The sequence below is a fragment of the Homarus americanus genome, unplaced genomic scaffold (assembly GCF_018991925.1).
Source record: "Homarus americanus isolate GMGI-L3 unplaced genomic scaffold, GMGI_Hamer_2.0 scaffold31037, whole genome shotgun sequence".
In the NCBI taxonomy this organism is placed as follows: Eukaryota; Metazoa; Arthropoda; class Malacostraca; order Decapoda; family Nephropidae; genus Homarus; species Homarus americanus.
In genome coordinates, this window is record NW_024722227.1 from 5,225,483 (window position 1) to 5,245,014 (window position 19,532).

A 19,532-nucleotide genomic window follows, 5' to 3' on the forward strand; every position below is an offset into this window, starting at 1 on the left:
GTTGGGTCAGGCTCACTTTCATCACTATCAAGGTCAATGGATGTCTCGTCACTGTCCACTTCTACCTCCTCACAGTCTGTATGTTCTTGTTGTGATACAATAGTGTCACTGTTTGTGTTACCCTTAGACTCGCTTTCATCATTTTAATCTTCACTTTCACCATCATCAATATTTCCGTCAGTGCATGTCATGTAATTCTGTACCGGATCACAATCTGCAAAAAGGTCTTGTGATGCATAGCAGTCACTTTTTGTATTATGAGTATTCTCAGTTTCATCTATTTCAAGCTCACTTTCACCGTCATTATCATTGTCAATGCATGCCACATTGTCTTTTAACTCGTCATTGTTGGCAAAGAGATCTTTGCATGCTTTGTAGCATGCTAAAAAGTTATTGTGTGTGTTAAAGTGTGATTGTCATTATGATAATCACTTTCATCATGCTGTGAGTCACTTTCATTGTCAACAGGTAAGCCGTCATAGTATTTATTCTAGATTCAATACTACCACTTGGAGTGTGATAATCTTTAAATTAGAAGGGAAATGAACGAGGTAAATTGAGAAGTGAAATCATTTCTTGCATATGCCATGATGGAAAATTATGTGAAATTGTTTATTCATGTTTTTTAGGAGAATAATGGTACATAGTGATATTTTAAAAGTTTAAGAGTGTGCTATATGAAATATGTATTAGAAAGCGGTAGTGCATAATGAATAGAGGAGAAAGGAAACATAATATAAAAGGAAATAGAGCTATACATAACCAGAGAACCAAACATGGCATATTGAGACGGGTTTTCCGTAATCAATGTTTTTCTTTGCCTTTCAGAAATGTCTGGAATACGTGAGTGTGTAAGGCATGTAAAATGTGAAAGGAAAATCAAGTTTTTATGGATATACTGTAGTTTATGAATTTATTCTTTACCTATATATATTCTCAAAGGTGGTTTACTTCCTTGTCTTACAATCATCTTTGTAATCTTAATTTATATTGTGTTAGTCCAATAAATAACAAGAGCAAATAGAATAACTAGTTTATTCCGATCTTTTATTTCATTTACCCACTAACATTCTTGTCTGTGCACAAGTGATTTTTGCATTTGCCCCTAAGATATAGGGTTTCATATACAGTACTGTATATATGAATAACGGTCAGTATTATAAAATTATCTGACATATCTACTTATGATATTGCCCATTATTATGAACACAGAAAAAAAATGTGTTTTCCCTACAAAATTATAAATTTACCCTAGATATTATTACTTTATGACTTTTTAATTGTTAAATATGGATTCCTCACCTTTTTTCATGAAAAAAAAAGTAGTTAAAAACGTTAATGTAGGCATTTCCATTTTTTAGTGACTTGGTACTTATTGGGGAATACCGCTGAAATTGGCCGACGCAGTGAAACGGTTAAGGAAAATTTAGAGCCTTTTTTTTTTTAATAAATATCCCACCTTTTATAATGGTGGGCATTGGGAAAATGTGAACCGATTTACAAAAAATCAACCTACGAGAGGTTTTTCAATAACATAACCCTCTCATAAATTGGGGTCTGCCTGCATTATGCGGAAAAAAAATCAAATTTATGTTTAAGTGCCCAGTACCAAAAAAACTAAAGTAACATCTGGAGGTGATCTTTGTGCACATCTGACAGTGGAGGTGCTCAGCAACCCATATCAGAATATTTTCTGCATGTATGCACTTTCATGAATGAAGGAAAATGCATATACTGCAGTATAAATAATTGTACAAAGGTTCCAGACTGCCAAAAACTATGATGATCTGAAAATACATTAGTGTGCTACCTATTAATTTTTTAATATTATTGATATAATAAAAATTTGCACTTACACTGATCCATGTCTAATAAAATGTTTGTGATATAAAATACTAGCATAGAGCCAGGTGCAAATAAACAAATTTTTAATAAGCAAATAATGCAAGATAACAGGTATAGTATAGGTAAAGTAAATAACAAAAATGCAATGTCTAAGCAGTCATGAGCCTTAACAGATATTTCTATTAGGATCAATTTCTTTTCTGCAACAAAATGAGAAAAAATAAATAAGCCTTATGACACAACTACCCATGGCTCAAAAATAGCTACCGATGACACATTAGAGTCAAACCACTATAGATCAGCTGAACAAATGGGTCAACTCGAGAAAAAGATACCTGGGTCAGATCCAATTAAGGCAATGGGCAAGGTCCAAAGCTATATTCACCATTTCAAGAGTTGTGAGAAAGATCCACCCACAATAGAGCTAATCTAAACACACCTTTAAGATCAACCATGTATGCCTTGACATCATAAAGTTGACTTAAAGTGGCAGATTAGCACTATCTTCCTCAGCAGTTATTCCACAGACCCATTCATCCACCAGAATCTTCCATTCATACCAAGATGACTGAAACAACAGACACATACAGACAGGATATACAGACAGCTGGTGGCAGGCTGTACACAACACTGGCTGCAAAAACATATAAGAAAATAAAGTACAAGCACTTCTACATGTATTGATAAGATTTGGAAAGAGGCCTTGCTTAAATTTAATAATATACCAAATTTTTCAAGTAAAACAAGGTATATTACTATCAACCTGCGCAAAGCATCAAGGACCAAACCTCATGACAAGAGAAGTGCCTGTATCCATTACTCTCAATTAATCAAATAGGTACTATATTTTGGATTGACATTGTATCTTTCAAATACACAAAAATAAATATGCTACATCTGTGAATCTTTTAATTCATCACTCAAAAATCAAACTATTAATCATCAGTCATGGTTTATTTAACTGCTATATGGCTAAGGAATCAGGAGCTAATTTACTAAGTCTATCTAATGACTGAAAAGGGGATGAGTGTTAACAACAATTACAATGAACATAATCAGGCATTTATAAAGTTGAGAAAAAGTTGACTAAGAATTCAAATGAGGTATCGGTATTAGTGGCATGCAGAAGAGGGTAGTTCTAAATCATGCAAACCAACGTCATTAATCATCAATCTATGATAGAATTTAATATTTCTCTAGAAAGCATCGATGGGTCTCAAGGTAAAAAATATATACATCAAATTAATTTTAATGTAACCTGTATATATGTGCATACATCAGAAAATAAAACAAAGTCAGTCAGAAACGAAAACGACTCAAAAATATCCTAGTACCAGTATAGTGTATATAAAAATTTTGAAACAAAGCTACACTCTGATTGCTGGTAATATGGGACTGAATTTGATAAATTTCTTTCATCAGAAGAAACACTTTACAGTATAAATTCAACCAGATACCATTAAAATATATTTCAGATTGTCAAGCTAAATCTAATTTAAAAAAATTGCAACACATGAACAGAGATACAGTGATCATTATCAAACACCAAGAATTTATCTGTCACATTTTTTATTTAAAAATAAACAATTCACTATACTGAAAAAGTCAAACACAGAATGTTTGCAAACATCAGAGTGAAAATATGATTAATGATGGTGTTATTACTTAGAATATATACTGCATTAATTTAGAATATAATAGAGCATGCAAGTCAAGACTTTAGATTCCAAAATTAGTTCCTCTGTCTGAAAGACAATTTTTCTTAGCGCACTATACCATGTTGCATCACTTATTCATATCTTAAATAACATGACTTCAAAAACTAAGCTTTGCATGTACAATTAAGATAACATTATATTAACATAATACAGCACTGTATAAAATTCTTCAATACTGTATATGGTACATAAAATGTTCTTCCAATAAAGAACGGGAATTAATCATACACTTCCATAGCTCATTCAGCAGCAAAGCTTGACCAATGACTTTGTAAAACAAATTATAACATATGTTTTGCCAGTTTGCAGGTAGTAATTTCCGTTGTTTAACTTATAAAAATCAAATCTGGGATAACATTAAACAAGAATACAGACTTTGCCTGATAGAGCTTACCTGGGCTTTCATGTTGGTATTCTTGCTGGGGTAAGAGGAAGCACGTGAGAACTTCTTGACCAGAAGCTTCGTCAACCTGCAGAAAGTCCATCTCTAATTAGTGACACCTATAACTTTCATTGCCAATGATGAAGAACAGGCAAGGGGTGTAAAGATTTCAAAGGACAGGATTACAGTTTTATTCACAGCTAATGCAAGTGGGGATTTCTTGACGAAACCCCTGGTTGTTAACCATACTGCCCATCCTAGAGCCTACTGTCATGCCAATATGTCATAACTCAATGTTTATTGGACGTCTAATAAGAAAGCTTGAGTTACGTCTTTATGCACCGATTGGTATGACTAGCACTTTGTTCCTGACGCTCAACAGAACTGCCGGAGAAAGAACATTGACTTCAAAGTGCCCCTAGTGATGGATAATGCTCCTGGACACTCTTTAAGTTTCTAATTGGATACCACCCTAATGTACAACTTCTTTCCATTTTCCTAACATCACATTAATTCTGCAGCCACTTGACCATGAATTCATCTGTAACGTTAAACTGTTCTACAATCAGTCAATGTATAAAGACTTTCGTCAGCAGACAGACTCATTAGCTGAGTTACAACAAATCTAAGCAGAACTCTCTGACAGTGACCAGGCATGGCGTAAGATTAATGTTGCAACAGTGATACACGCATGGAAGCCCTTGTTTGCTAACCCCGAGGTAAGTGGGGTTAGAGCAGACTGAGGCAAGAGGAGAGAGGCAGTCCATGGCGGCAACATTAATAGACACGGTCGAGGCAGCACAATCAGTCCCAGCACCGGGATTTTCGGATGTTTAAATTGAAGATTTGCAAGAAATCATTGGTCAACATCAGCAGCAACCGACAATTGAAGAAATGTTGGAGGAGGATGAAGAACAGCAACCACCACAAGAGGATGACATTAAGCCTGGTGACCCTACAACAGGCCTGCTGACTGAGGTGCTCACAACCATCGCACGTCTCAGTGAGCAGCTACAAGAATACGATACTAGGCTTCATCCTCGAAACCTTATCTGACCTATCCTTGATAAGGTTATGGAGGAATATAAAGCCCAGCCTGTTATTGATGCCTTGGCAAACATCACTTTAGGAGATGATGATGGCACCACCGATGATAATATTGAAGTGTTGGGCGACTTCTAGTGGAAGAGCTGCCTCAAGATTTTGAGGGATGTGATGCTGGGGTTAGAGGAGGTGTAGATGAGGAAGCAGTAACCAGCCCTCCCTGCCTCAGAACCCATCAACCAGCCCTGTCAAGCATTTCACCGACACCATCAAGGTAAGTTATTCTACAGTATGAGTGTGTATAAATATTGTAATCAACAATACTGTATATATATGTACGAATTCATTACTGTAATGTCATCTTCTGGGTGGGTGAGTGTGAGTGTGTGTGTGTGTGTGTGTGTGTGTAGAGTATATGTGTGTGTGTGTAGAGTATATGTGTGTGTGTGTGTGTGTGTGTGTGTGTGTCCTGCTCCCAGATGAAGGTCGACTCACAGAAGGGAGTCTGGCTATACCTTCTTCTGGAAGGGTAAGCTTGCTGCAGAGAGAAACCGCATTTATGGAGTTGGCTTTGCCAGCCGCCTATGCATCCTACAGAGGCTATCTGAAATGCCTGTTGGGATCAACAAGTCCATCATGACACTCTGAGTCCCACTAAATCACTCACATCATGCCTTCTTCATCAGTGCATACGCCCCAACACTGGATGCGGAAGATGACATCAAGGAGGCCTTTCACTCCGACCTCAACAGAGTGCTAACCTCTATCCCCAGAGAAGATAAGGTTGTGCTTCTTGGTGACTTCAATGCCAGAGTTGGCAGAGATGCTGACATTTGGCAGGGAATTATAGGGAGAAATGGACTCGGCAAGTGTAATCCCAACGGCCTACTCCTCCTCAGCAAATGTGCTGCTCACAACCTCACTATCACCAATACCTTGTTATGGCAGGCCAACAAGTTCAAAGGTTCGTGGCAACACCCACAATCCAAATACTGGCATCTCATTGAAGACGTCATTGTCAGATAAACAGATCGCAGAGATGTCCTCATCACCCGAGCCATGCGTGGCTCAGACCACTGAGACACTGATCAACAGCTTGTCAGAGCCAGACTCTCACTTCACGTCGCCCCAAAACGGTGAAGGCAACAAGCCTCCAGAAGAGGTTTTAACCAGCAGCAGCAGCAACTAACTCAACACAGCCAGGGTAGCTACTTATGTATTAGGATATGTAATTTTAAGGAAATAAGATGGCAGCAAAGGTGTGGCTATTGGGGAAGGCTGGAGGCCACGCTTTGGGGGCAAATTGTCTATTTCAAAATTTAAAATCACAAAACTCTTGAAAATTTTCAAATTTTTATACACTGTACAGTAATATACAACAGAATGAAACAAACTAACATACTTTTCACTACGCTCAATATGACATCAATATACTGCACTTTATACATAACTTGTGTCATGGCCTACCTCAGTCTGGAAATTAAGCATAGGTTGAGCCTGATTTTCACTAAGCCACACAGCCTTAAGGTTCAGGGCAGTGATGGTCAACGGCAAATATTGCAACCTAAAAAATACAATGAGAGAACATTATCAAATCAAGTTACACTGTAATATAAATCCAGCATACAGTACTCCTAAATCTTGCCCAATTTGTGGACCACTGAACTATAGTGAAAAAATGTAAACCCAGTCCTTCCAAGATACACACTTAGACAACACACTGGAACTCCTTTAAAATACCCTGTCCAGTTGTTTTCCCCCTTTTACCTACTGATGGGGGAGGTAAACATAGTACACTGCAGTTTAAGCTCAAGAAGGCAAGATAATTGAAATATGTATGTACAGTTAAGGATAAAAAGAATCGGCAGGGAGGGAGTGAAGCTGTATCTGTCTCATACTTAAAACTAAAAAAATATTAATTATTTTGTAGTGTGGACAGAAAATCGCAGACTTTTAATGACCACTTCTATGTGACGTTGCAGAGTCTCCACCTACCCCTACCCTCCCATAAGCCACCTCCCTCCCTCCCTGCCTGCTGAGTTCTTTTTGTCCACAAATGTACCTTAAGTAGCTCAATGTCATAAGTAGAAAATCCAAAAGAAAATAGGAGTATAGCTTGTCAAAGTAATTGGACACCTGGTCTGAAGAATGGGACTGTTCATAAATGCAATAATTCATAATATCATCCAGTTATTTTTCTTTGTACCCTCTGATGGAACAGGGAAGGTAAACACAGGCAGTGTAAACTCAGGAATGCAATATAGTATAACTAACAAATAACCTGTACACAAGTAATGCTTGGTTAGTACGTTATAAATATAGGAGATAGAGTTGTATGCGGCTGGAAATATATGAGAGTACCGGTACAATAAACCCATTTAGAAATTTGATAAATTCTGATTAACAAATAGATGCAGAATATCTGCCTTATGAGAAAGGCCTAGTGAAAAACTTACCGATTGCCTGAAACATCAAGGACATGAAGTTCACAGCAGTTGCCCGTTTCAGGAGGAAGATACTGAAGTCGATTATCTCGTAGTGATAAGACACCCAAGTTTACCAAATTACCTAATAAGAGAAAAATAAATAAATATCCATATTCTTAAAAGAACATACTAAAAATGCATTAATATTTTAAAGAATGTGTTTTCAATTCCAATTTGCCTTAAAAGATGCATGGGGAAGTGCTCATTACAGGATTGAAATATATTGACAACCAATTATGTTAAAAGATTTTCCATCAAGACAAGTTCACATAGTTTCTCACATACCTGAAATACAAAATATATAAGAGTACATAAATTCCAAGATAATCATCCATCTCTTTCTTCTTGAAATAACTAATGTGGTCATGACATGCATCCTAAATTACTGCACAAAAAATATTTACAGCAGTAGGAATTAATGAATGACAAATTACAAAGGAATAATAATGATGATGATGATGATGATGATGATGATGATGATGATGATGATAATAATAATAATCAGTTTATTGAAAGAGCATGACAGCCAGCCACTCTTGATGAAGTAAGAAAAGGTTTGAAAGCATAAAAGAAATAAATTATTTCCACATATCTGTGTGTAATGATTTTTCTTGCCTCTCTTAGTCTCTTTTGGCTAAAACTTGCAATGTTCCTTAAGAAGAAAAAACATGAGAATTGTTAATACTGTATAAGGTAAATAAAGATACCATATAAGACAAAGATTCGTTGGCACTGACAAGAAAGCCGCTGGTGCTGCTTCAAGCTTGTGTGTCTGGAAGCTTTTCTTTATGACTCGTACAAGAGAACATAGAAGTAAGAGGTTTGAAATTTCTATAAAAACAAGTACAGTAACTCAAAGGTCTGCTACTCACCAATTTGTGCTGGAAGTTCATTTAATCTGTTGCGATCAACATTGAGATTTGTAAGCTTGGTAAGGTTGCCTATGGTGTCAGGCAATTCTGTTAAAAGGTTTTCTGTCAAGATAAGTTCTTGTAGGTTCTCACACCTGAAAAAGAAAATACAATGTATGTAGAATACAAGAAAATCATCCATATCTTTCTTCTGTAAATAACCTATGTTGGTTATGACAAATTGACCTTTATTTATTTTTTATTTTTTTTTATGTACTGTTCCTAGATTGTATGAAAATTTTTGTCAGAAGGTAAAATAAACTTCAGTCCAGAAAATTTTCCTCCTTTCTCTCATTTCTGGGAGAAGGTTTTCAGAGTTTCAGGCTGTGGGATAAGGCACTAGGTGTATCTCTTATGGTTCCTCTCTCAAGCAGGATAGTCTAAAACTGAAATTCCTTGTTTTTGGCCTGACACCATTCATTTCCAAGTTTGGAAAACTGACAACAATTGTCACTACTTGTATAGTATTTCCACGCTAACCTGACCCATAAGCCCCGCCCCTCATCCATAGCTACAAATAGCCGATTGGTTCCCCTGAGCGTTTTACCTGCCCCCGGACTGCTCGTATATAAGCGCGTATTTATATCTATCTTTTATAATAAACATATAAAATTTTCTAACATCCTTTCTAAAGTGCTAATGCCTTGACATTATTTTCATTTTGATAATCCATATATTTAACATTATTTTAGATAACAACAAGTCTGCTTACCAATTGCGAACACATTTAGTTTGAATTGAACCAATCAGCTATTAGTATAGAAGAGGGGCGTAGCTTAAGGGCCAGGTTAGCGTGGAACGAGTACATTCACTTTGACTAGTGCTAATACAGTACATTGTACAGTAGTTTTTTGTTTCCTTTGGGTAACTGATCTACTGAATCATTATGCCAAGTGTGGAGCAACTAGAGCTTATAACTTTTAATGTAATTGTCAGTCATTAACCTAACACAACCAAATTGCATTTTGTAATACAAGACCTCCTGGGCCCTGCATCAGCACTGGATATCTTGCAACACATATCCTTACAGTCAATTATATGAAGAGTGTACGGAGCATCAGCTAAGATCTTTGCCAGTCACTGACAGAGTTATAAAAAGTACGGGACTTTGTTACTCAAGGAAAAGTGGTTACATGGCAAAATGTTACTAACGTAGAAGCAAAATTATCCAAATTTCAATGTACTTAAGTAAAAGTAAAAAAAAGTATCTCATTTGTAAAATACTCAAGTACTGAAAGCAAAAAGTAACACCAAAATTATTAATTGCCTCAAATATTAAAATAAATCCAGGAAATTTATAAATAAAAAAGTTAACCGAAGATAAAATAAAATACACGTTTAATTTTTTATTTCATTTTACTCTTATTTTTTCACCACCCAGGCCCCATTGTCAGTCAATGACCTATGCCCAGGTGGGCTATTCCCCGAAAAAAGGAAAAAAATTTAATTGCAGATCTTTCTATAGCCATTAATCAACAACGGATTCACGAAATTATGGCTGTCCAATCAGGATCTTTTAGGCCTATAAGTAAGTCCAGCATAATCTACCGCAAGAGAAAACGTTCAGCCGCTCTTCTCCCTACAATCCACTGCAAGGATAGTGAACAGGCTGAAAATATATCCATCGAACACTATGAACAATTTCTACCTTATCCACACAAGTATCGTCGATGTGGACTTATGGTCCAGACATAATGTTGTCTCTGCTCACATAAGGTCAGGATACAGACCTATTTGGCAAGTATCCGAGGTAGAGGATGACTCGCACTTCTCTTCCTGTAAACTCTGTAACTGTCCCAACACTAACACCCTTCAACACTATTGCCTTGACTGTCCCACGGTCAGGGACCTCCTACCACAGAACGATTCACTAAGCAGTATATGTCACCACCTAGTTATTAGTAATAATTTTTATTTAATTCTTGTACGCTAGTGGCTCACGCTTTAGGTGCTAACTCCCATTGTCCTTACATCACATCAATATTGTCTCCATATTACAATGCACTAGTGTCTTACCGCATGATCTTGTGTCTAGGATTGTCGCCCCTGGGGTGTAATAAATTAATTAAATAATAAATAATAAGCCCAACATGACTAAACAGAGGCTCACAAGCAGCAGGTAGTGGGGTGTTAAGCTTGAGAGAGAGAAGTCACATTATGTCGGGAGAGAGCTCAGAAGCTCCATTCCATCCCCTGGGCACATGCCAAGTAGCTATCAAGGTCCTTCAGTTGAGGAGTTTGTGGATGATTGTTGTCTCCATAGTGATTGAGTCTGACTAAGTATCACTGTGAAATGTCCCTCTAATTGGGGTGTGGCTGTGATGATGTCACTTTTTTATTCTAATTGAGGAGTGGCTGAATTTTTTGCACCACATAACATCTGGCGGGTGCTGGGGGGGCAGTGGTACTTGGTAATTTCAGCAGAATTTTAAATACACCGAGTCTCACACATCTGTATAGATACAGGCTTTATATCCAAGAAGGAATTATGTAAAGCATTTTAGAATCACAGCTTCTCTGAAATTCATTTTAGGTACAGGTACCGTACATGCAAAGAGCAACTGACATCTAATGGGAAGACCAAGCCCCTGAAGGAAATGTGAGGGAGAAGAGAAGGTATTCGATGTGTGAGAGGAGAGATAAGAGGGTGGGCTAGGTGAGGTGGGTGGCCAAGGTGCTAATGGACACAAGAAGATCAAAGGGAAGTCCGTTGTCATGACCACTACCACCTGACCTGACCTGACCTCACCAGACCTCTAGATATGTGCCCACATGGTGTCTCCCCACACCCACACTGTACTCTGCAAAGCTCCACCCACACAACTCTTTTACTATGGTAAATAATTAATTAATTAAAAAAAAATATTACTTTGCATGTAATGAGTAACGATTTTTTTTTCAATTGTATTGGAGTAAAAGAAAACCATTCTTAAGTAAAAGCACTGTATAAAAACCATACTTAAGTAAATGTACTAAAAAAATTGAGTACAGTACCAGGTACTTTTTAAAAAGTAAATACCCAAAAATGTTACTTGAGTAAAGTACTCAAGTTAATTTATTTAGTTACTTTAAAACTCTGGTCACTGCTTGGATGAGGATATCACAATGTCTGACTATGTGATGATTAAGTTAGTTCTTGTGTTCCACTGTTCTTTTAGCAGGTTTCCATCCCTAGTGGAGTGCAATGTTACAGTAGCAGTAGGGTCACTGACCGTACCACCTTACATGTTCAATCTGGTTCCAGTTAAGCAAAATGACAAGTGGTTAGTTCAGCAACAAAAAAGTTATCCTGATCCCCATTTTATGTCCAAACCCATAGCTTGGCAACCCAGACACCCTCCCACCAACTACTGGGCAGTGGAAGTGGCTAGAATGGAGAGTTGACACCTGATACAATATCTAAAATGGCAAACCTGTTTAAGATGAAGATGTGGAGCATTAATGTTACTGTGGGCTCCTTTATATAATGGAATTTCAGGATCAACCCTTTGTTTCTGCTTAGTCTGTTATTACTGTACCTGTATCTATAAAGGTATTGAACAGTTCTTTAGTCATTAGTGTACTGTATGCCCAGAGTGTCAACATGTACAGTAGTTAAAACAACTATCTGTGCATACTTTGTGGGAAACATTTGAGACCATGGACGATAAATATTGGTATATGAGGGTTGTCTCTAGTCATAATTAAAATTTTGGAGCATATCGACCCCCACCTGCACAGATAGTTGTTTTAGCTACTGTACTTTACAAAGCTTTTCATATTCAAACCACAATACAGTACAATCAATTTAAGTGATATGTCCATCTTACTCATATTAATTAACCAAGTCCATGTGAACTATGGGGAATAATACTCTATACTGAGGTAGATAGTAGGCAGCTATCAAACAGGGAGGTACTACTGCCTGGGAAGATATTGGAAGCATAATGTATTGTCTGTGGTAGACCCTGCTACCGTATGGCATCACAAAAACGAATTGTGCTCGTTAACCGAGGGACCACTGTATACATAAAGTAGGACTACATGAAAAAATTCTCAAGTACCATTGGTCTAAAAACCTTTAGGAGTAGAACAGACTCAGCAGAGTGAATACTAAGCCTCAGTACACAAGGAGGTAATGTGGCCAGCACTGCACTCAACTGCCTTCACTTTGCCAGCTAGTCACATCCACATTAACAGAAGCATAAACTGGTGCAACCCTGAAGCTCAACAAATGATTGAGTACTCACTTGCCAATGTTGGGATTTAAGACCATGAGTCGATTCTGATCCACCTTGAATATGGTGAGCTTTGTGAGAGCTCCTATACCATCAGGGAGGCTTTCTATGAGGTTCTGGGAGAGGTGGAGGTCAGTGAGGCTTGTGAGACCGGCAAGTCCCTCGGGCACATCCTCCAGGCGGTTTTCACTGACATCAAGACACAGAAGGTTCTTGAGGCGGCCTGTCTCCGGAGGAAGGTGAGATATCTGATTGTGGTCAAGCCATAATTCTTGCAGAGCTGGCAAGTCTCCTATGTGAGGGGGCTGAAATAAATGGGGATTAAATAATAAAGATGTAGTACACCTTTATGATTTGTGTTGTCATTATCAAGCACCCTGCTACTGCCAAAATACTTAGCAAGAAAATGTTGCAATACAGTATTAATAAGAGCTGGGGTAAATAGTGAAAGATCAAATTTAACATCTCTAAAACTGACTAATCCATAACTATAACTTGTCCAAAGTTTAACAGGCATACTAATCAATAGGTATTCAGGCAACAAATTTCTTTATACTGTATTTCATTAAAACATTAAATACAAAAAAAATTCATGTCTTAATTTATTCAATTATTTTTCATAAATAAAAATATTTACAGCAGGCAGAGCATGTCTTTTCAATCAGCAAAAAACTTATGTTATGTTATTACAGATCTTTATATATTATGGATAATTCAAATAATTATACTGTACAGTACACTGTATATGCATTCAAACAATGTACAGTATTGGGTATTGTGGCCCAGGCACTTTAGAATACAGTACTGTACTACACTTTGAAATTACTTAACACACACTAATACTTCAGTTTGTGAACTGCTTCATAAAATTAAAAGACAACGAGCACCATGGCATGTTGCACTATATTATATTGTCAACACATGTCGCTATGCTGGGAATAAGGAACCCTAACCTAAAATTCAAATTAAAAGATAAAATCAAAACTTAATTATTTGAAATGAAATGGTACTGTAATATTAAAGTACAGTATGATACAGGGTATTGTATATTCATTTTACTTTGGATAATGCCTTGATATTTATATACTGTACTGATCGCCATACCAATAAGTTTCCTTATATATTATACAAAACAATAAACACACTTAAGTACATTTAATCCATGTAGCTACAGGACTTTAAAATAAGTGATATCTAGAAAAAATCATACTACAAAGAAATTACACTCACCAATTCTTCTATGTCATTGTCTCCAATGTCCAGTCTCTCCAGCTTTGTAAGCTGGGAGACTGATTCTGGTAGGCCTTTGAGCAAGTTTTCTCTTAGTTCCAATGATTGTAAGTTTACCAAACTGAAAAATATAGATTAATAAATAAAATGACAACAATACTATATAGTAGCTGTAGACTATATTCAAGGGTAATATATATACCAAGTGTATACATAGTATTGAACAGTAGCTAAAACAACTATCTGTGCAGGTGGGGGTCGATATGCTCCGAAATTTTACGTGCGACTAGTGGCAGCCCTCATATACCAATATTTATCGTCCATGGTCTCAAATTGTTTCCCTCAAAGTATGCACAGACAGTTGTTTTAGCTACTGTACATACATACTGTGCAAAATAATATATTGGTTACCCCTCGTGTTTGAGGCTAGCCGGCACTTGGGTCACCTTACAGTGAATTTTTAAGGTCGTCTGGATCCCTATACAGTCATCTGGATCATAGCCATCTGGACTACTATACAGTCATCTGGATCACTATACGGTCATCTGGACCACTATACGGTCATCTGGATCACTATACGGTCATCTGGATCACTATACGCTCATCTGGACCACTATACAGTCAGTCATCTGGATCACTATACAGTCAGTCATCTGGACCACTATACAGTCAGTCATCTGGACCACTATACAGTCATCTGGACCACTATACAGTCAGTCATCTGGACCACTATACAGTCAGTCATCTGGACCACTATTATCACGTGTCAGTCATCTGACCACTATACAGACCACTATACAGTCAGTCATCTGGATCACTATCGGTCATCTGGATCACTATACGCTCATCTGGACCACTATACAGTCAGTCATCTGGACCACTATACAGTCATCTGGACCTATCAGTGTCTGGACCACTATACAGTCAGTCATCTGGACCACTATATGTCAGTCATCTGACCACTCAGTCATCTGGACCACTATACAGTCAGTCATCTGGACCACTATACAGTCAGTCATCTGGACCACTATACAGTCAGTCATCTGGACCACTATACAGTCAGTCATCTGGACCACTATACAGTCAGTCATCTGGACCACTACCACTATACAGTCAGTCATCTGGATCACTATATGTCATCTGGATCACTATACAGTCATCTGGATCACTATACAGTCATCTGGATCACTATACGATCCACTATACAGTCATCTGGACCACTATACAGTCATCTGGATCACTATACAGTCATCTGGATCACTATACAGTCATCTGGACCACTATACAGTCATCTGGATCACTATACAGTCATCTGGATCACTATAGTCATCTGGATCATTATACAGTCATCTGGATCATTATACAGTCATCTGGATCACTATACGGCCATCTGAATTATACAGTCATCTGGATCATTATACAGTCATCTGGATCATTATACAGTCATCTGGATCACTATATGGCCATCTGAATTATACAGTCATCTGGATCATTATACAGTCATCTGGATCATTATACAGTCATCTGGAACTTTATACAGTCATCTGGATCATTATACAGTCATCTGGATCATTATACAGTCATCTGGATCATTATACAGTCATCTGGATCACTATACGGTCATCTGTATTTATCCTGACCGTAATCAAGTCTAAAGACGGTGCAATACCAAGATGTCTCCACATCAAACGTCTGTCCCTGATCACAGGTTCTCGAGATATCCTGCTGACAGAATGAGGGAAGGGCGATGGATATAAAAGCTTGACCTACTGACTTCACAATGGTCATCAACAAAATGTCAATAAACTTCACAATCTCTCAAAATTCCATTTTAATTGGTCGAAAAACTTCAGTGACATATTCTGAATAGAGTTTTGACCTTTGACAGATGGCACCCAAGTGATGTCTTAAGTTAAGCTGATATCAGTTGTGCAAGTTGAACTGTGTTTGGCTTTTTTAAATACCGGTACTTTACGAAAAGCCAGGCTGTCAAGTGTATGGTGACGTGCGTTAGGGGCAAGGAACAGGACCTTTGTTTGACTAAAACATAACTTTGACCTTGGACCCTGTTATGCAAAAAAAGCTGCAGGTACACTCTAACAGCTAATGCAGGGGCAGATCCAATATCAAGGTGGGGGGGTGCAAGAAGTTGAAGATGGGGGGAAACCCACTCAGCTGGGGGGGCACTGTAACCCCCCCCCCCCCTCCAAAAAAAAATCTGACCAATATCATGGGCACTTTGAAGCCATTTCGAAGAAATGTGCACTTGATATAAGGATATACAGTATTCTGAGGTCAATAGTAATTACTTTTTACAATAAAAAAATGCCTGAGTGCAATATACTGTATAGAATTACTCTTTGGTGTCAACATTTTCCCTCTTATCAATAATGGCCGAAGGGTAAATAGACTAGATATCTATTTATTTATATACTGTACTGTATTTATTTTTATCTATCTATATCACTACTTTGCATTTCAGAATCTAAGGGTTATAGCTTACTAGGTCATATCTTATACTCATTCAAGGGAGGGAGGGAAAAGTAAAGGAGAGGGAAAGGATGGGGGTTCAAGGAGGGAATCACAACACAACACGGATACAGTACTCACCAGCCAAAATCATAAGGTAGGTTGGTGAGGGACATGTCATTGAGCCCCAGTACAGTCAGATTCTTCAGCTGGGTGAAACCGCCAGGAAGTCTGAAAATCAATGTTAACGTTAAAACGAGTAAGAGGCGAAAATTAGGAATCATTACTTTCATCAATTTAAGTATACTGTACTGTACAGTATTCATAAATAAGAACATAGAATTACAATACAGTAAAGCCGCGTTGTTGTTGTGTGATCTATTGCAGGTGCTTTAACCCTGCTAGGTAATATGATGAGACTTTTTTTTTTTACGGGCGTTACCTCACCCGGGCACAGATCACTGACCCACTTCGGGGCCTGACGGACGAAAATAATAATAATAATAATAATAATAATAATAATAATAATAATAATAATAATAATAATAATAATAATAGAAGCACAGTAAATGACTCGCCGGTACAAATACATCAGCATTCCAGAGTGCCACCAAAGATGATTACAGAAGATAATACATAATAGTCTTTAGGTGAATTGACAGATATGATGAAGTGGGTTAGGATGGGTTTTTTTATTTGATAAATAACGAGAAAACTGAATTAACATGCTTACTATTTTTTCGTTATTTTTCCAAAGACTTCTTTTTGCCAAACCTGTTTATTATACAGTTTACCTGGGTTCACGTGCTATTAGTTACGGGTAAAAAATAAATGATAAGATCCCATCATATTAAACTGGCATAATGCAATATGTTCCACAAAGAAAATGGTAGTTTTGATAATTAAAAAACAATATTCTCTACGGGCTTCGAAAGATCTAAATTCTCCAAGTTAAAAATCCCATTACGATTTTCTTTGGATGAAAATTACTAGCTTCCAGAAAGAGAAGAACGGGAATTTCAAGTGGAAACGGGATTCTTAACATTCGTATGTAACTAAGAGGAAGGCCGATCAGCCTCGCCCTCTACCCGACCATGTTGTCTGCCTGGTCTCTACCACTTTTCATAATGTAAAGAAAACACACACACACACACACACACACACACGTGAGGTCCTCATAACACCATCTGTGAGGGAATTACTACACCACGTCAGGTCCCTCATAACACCATCTATGAAGGAACTACACCACGTGGTCGGGAGTTACTACACTACGTGTTTGCTGTTGAACACCTACATTAATCTGTATGTTCACTCTATGTTCCTTTACCTTTCACTAATGCAAGGCTTTTGTTAAACCACCAATGTATGTAATAAGTCATTTATGTTCAATGAATATTTTCAGCCTTCGGGCTGCAGAACTTTTTCAATACACTGTTAATTATTATTATTATTATTATTATTATTATTATTATTATTACACATACGCGCACACACACATACGCGCGCGCGCACACACACACATTCGAGCACGTGTTAATCGGTCTACGATATGAAGGCCTAAGACCACACCTCACTCATATAACACCATCTGTGAGGGAACTACTACACCACGTGAGGCCCCGCATAACACCATCTGTGAGGGAACTACTACACCACGTGAGGCCCCGCATAACACCATCTGTGAGGGAATTACTACACCACGTGAAGTCCCTCATAACACCATATGTGAAGGAGTTACTACACCACGTGAGGCCCCTCATAACACCATCTGTGAGGGAATTACTACACCACGTGAGGCCCCGCATAACACCATCTGTAGAGGGAATTACTACACCACGAGGCCCCTCATAACACCATCTGTGAGGGAATTACTACACCACGTGAGGCCCCTCATAACACCATCTGTGAGAGAACTACTACACCACGTGAGGCCCCTGCATAACACCATCTGTGAGGAACTACTACACCACGTGAGGCCCCTCATAACACCATCTGTGAGGAACTACTACACCACGAGGCCCCATAACACCATCTGTGAGGGAATTACTACACCACGTGAGACCCCTCATAACACCATCTGTGAGGGAATTACTACACCACGTGAGACCCCCTCATAACACCATCTGTGAGGAATTACACCACGTCGTCCCTCATAACACCATCTGTGAGGGAACTACTACACCACGTGAGGCCCCTCATAACACCATCTGTGAGGAAATTACTACACCACGTCAAGTCCCTCATAACACCATCTGTGAGGGAATTACTACACCACGTCAGGTTCTTCATAACACCATCTGTGGGGGAATTACTACACCATGTGATGCCCCTTATAACACCATCTGTGAGGGAATTACTACACCATGTGATGCCCCTCATAACACCATCCGTGAGAGAATTACTACACCACGTCAAGTCCCTCATAACACCATCTGTGAGGGAATTACTACACCACGTCAAGTCCCTCATAACACCATCTGTGAGGGAATTACTACACCACGTCAGGTTCTTCATAACACCATCTGTGAGGGAATTACTACACCACGTCAGGTTCTTCATAACACCATCTGTGAGGGAATTACTACACCACGAGGCCCTCATAACACCATTCAGAGGGAATTACTACACCACGAGGTCCTCATACCATCTGTAGGAATACAATCATGAGGCCCTCATAACACCATCTGTGAAGGAATTACTACACCACGTGAGGCCCCCTCATAACACCATCTGTGAGGAAATTACTACACCACGTCAGGTCCCTCATAACACCATCTGTGAGGGAATTACCACACCACGTCAGGTCCCTAATAACACCATCTGTGAGGGAATTACTACACCACGTGAGGACCCTCATAACACCATCTGTGAGGTAATTACACCACGTGAGGTCCCCCATAACACCATCTGTGAGGGAATTACTACACCACGTGGTCCCTCATAACACCATCTGAGGGAACCACTACATCACGTGAGGTCCGTCCTAACACCATCTGTGAGGGAATTACTACACCACATGTCCCTCATAACACCATATGTGAGGGAATTACTACACCACGTCAAGTCCCTCATAACACCATCTGTGAGGGAATTACTACACCACGTGAGGTCCCTCATAACACCATCTGTGAGGGAATTACTACACCACGTCAGGCCCTCATAACACCATCTGTGAGGGAATTACTACACCACGTCAGGCCCCTCATAACACCATCTGTGAGGGAATT

At 38.4% G+C, this 19,532-nt stretch overlaps 1 protein-coding gene across 8 annotated transcripts in view; it reads right to left on the reverse strand.

The window, feature by feature from the left end:
• Positions 1-19,532, reverse strand: part of LOC121862327 (protein lap4-like) — a 151,388-nt gene that overhangs the window by 113,687 nt on the left and 18,169 nt on the right. For all 8 annotated transcript variants that reach the window (XM_042360509.1, XM_042360507.1, XM_042360505.1 and 5 more), the window contains exons 2-8: positions 16,444-16,533; positions 13,834-13,954; positions 12,616-12,908; positions 8,348-8,481; positions 7,446-7,557; positions 6,457-6,553; positions 3,958-4,033 (exon numbers count right to left, since the gene is read on the reverse strand). In XM_042360509.1, coding sequence (XP_042216443.1) covers positions 3,958-4,033; positions 6,457-6,553; positions 7,446-7,557; positions 8,348-8,481; positions 12,616-12,908; positions 13,834-13,954; positions 16,444-16,533 — 923 coding nt within the window. The remainder of the gene's footprint in view (positions 1-3,957; positions 4,034-6,456; positions 6,554-7,445; positions 7,558-8,347; positions 8,482-12,615; positions 12,909-13,833; positions 13,955-16,443; positions 16,534-19,532) is intronic.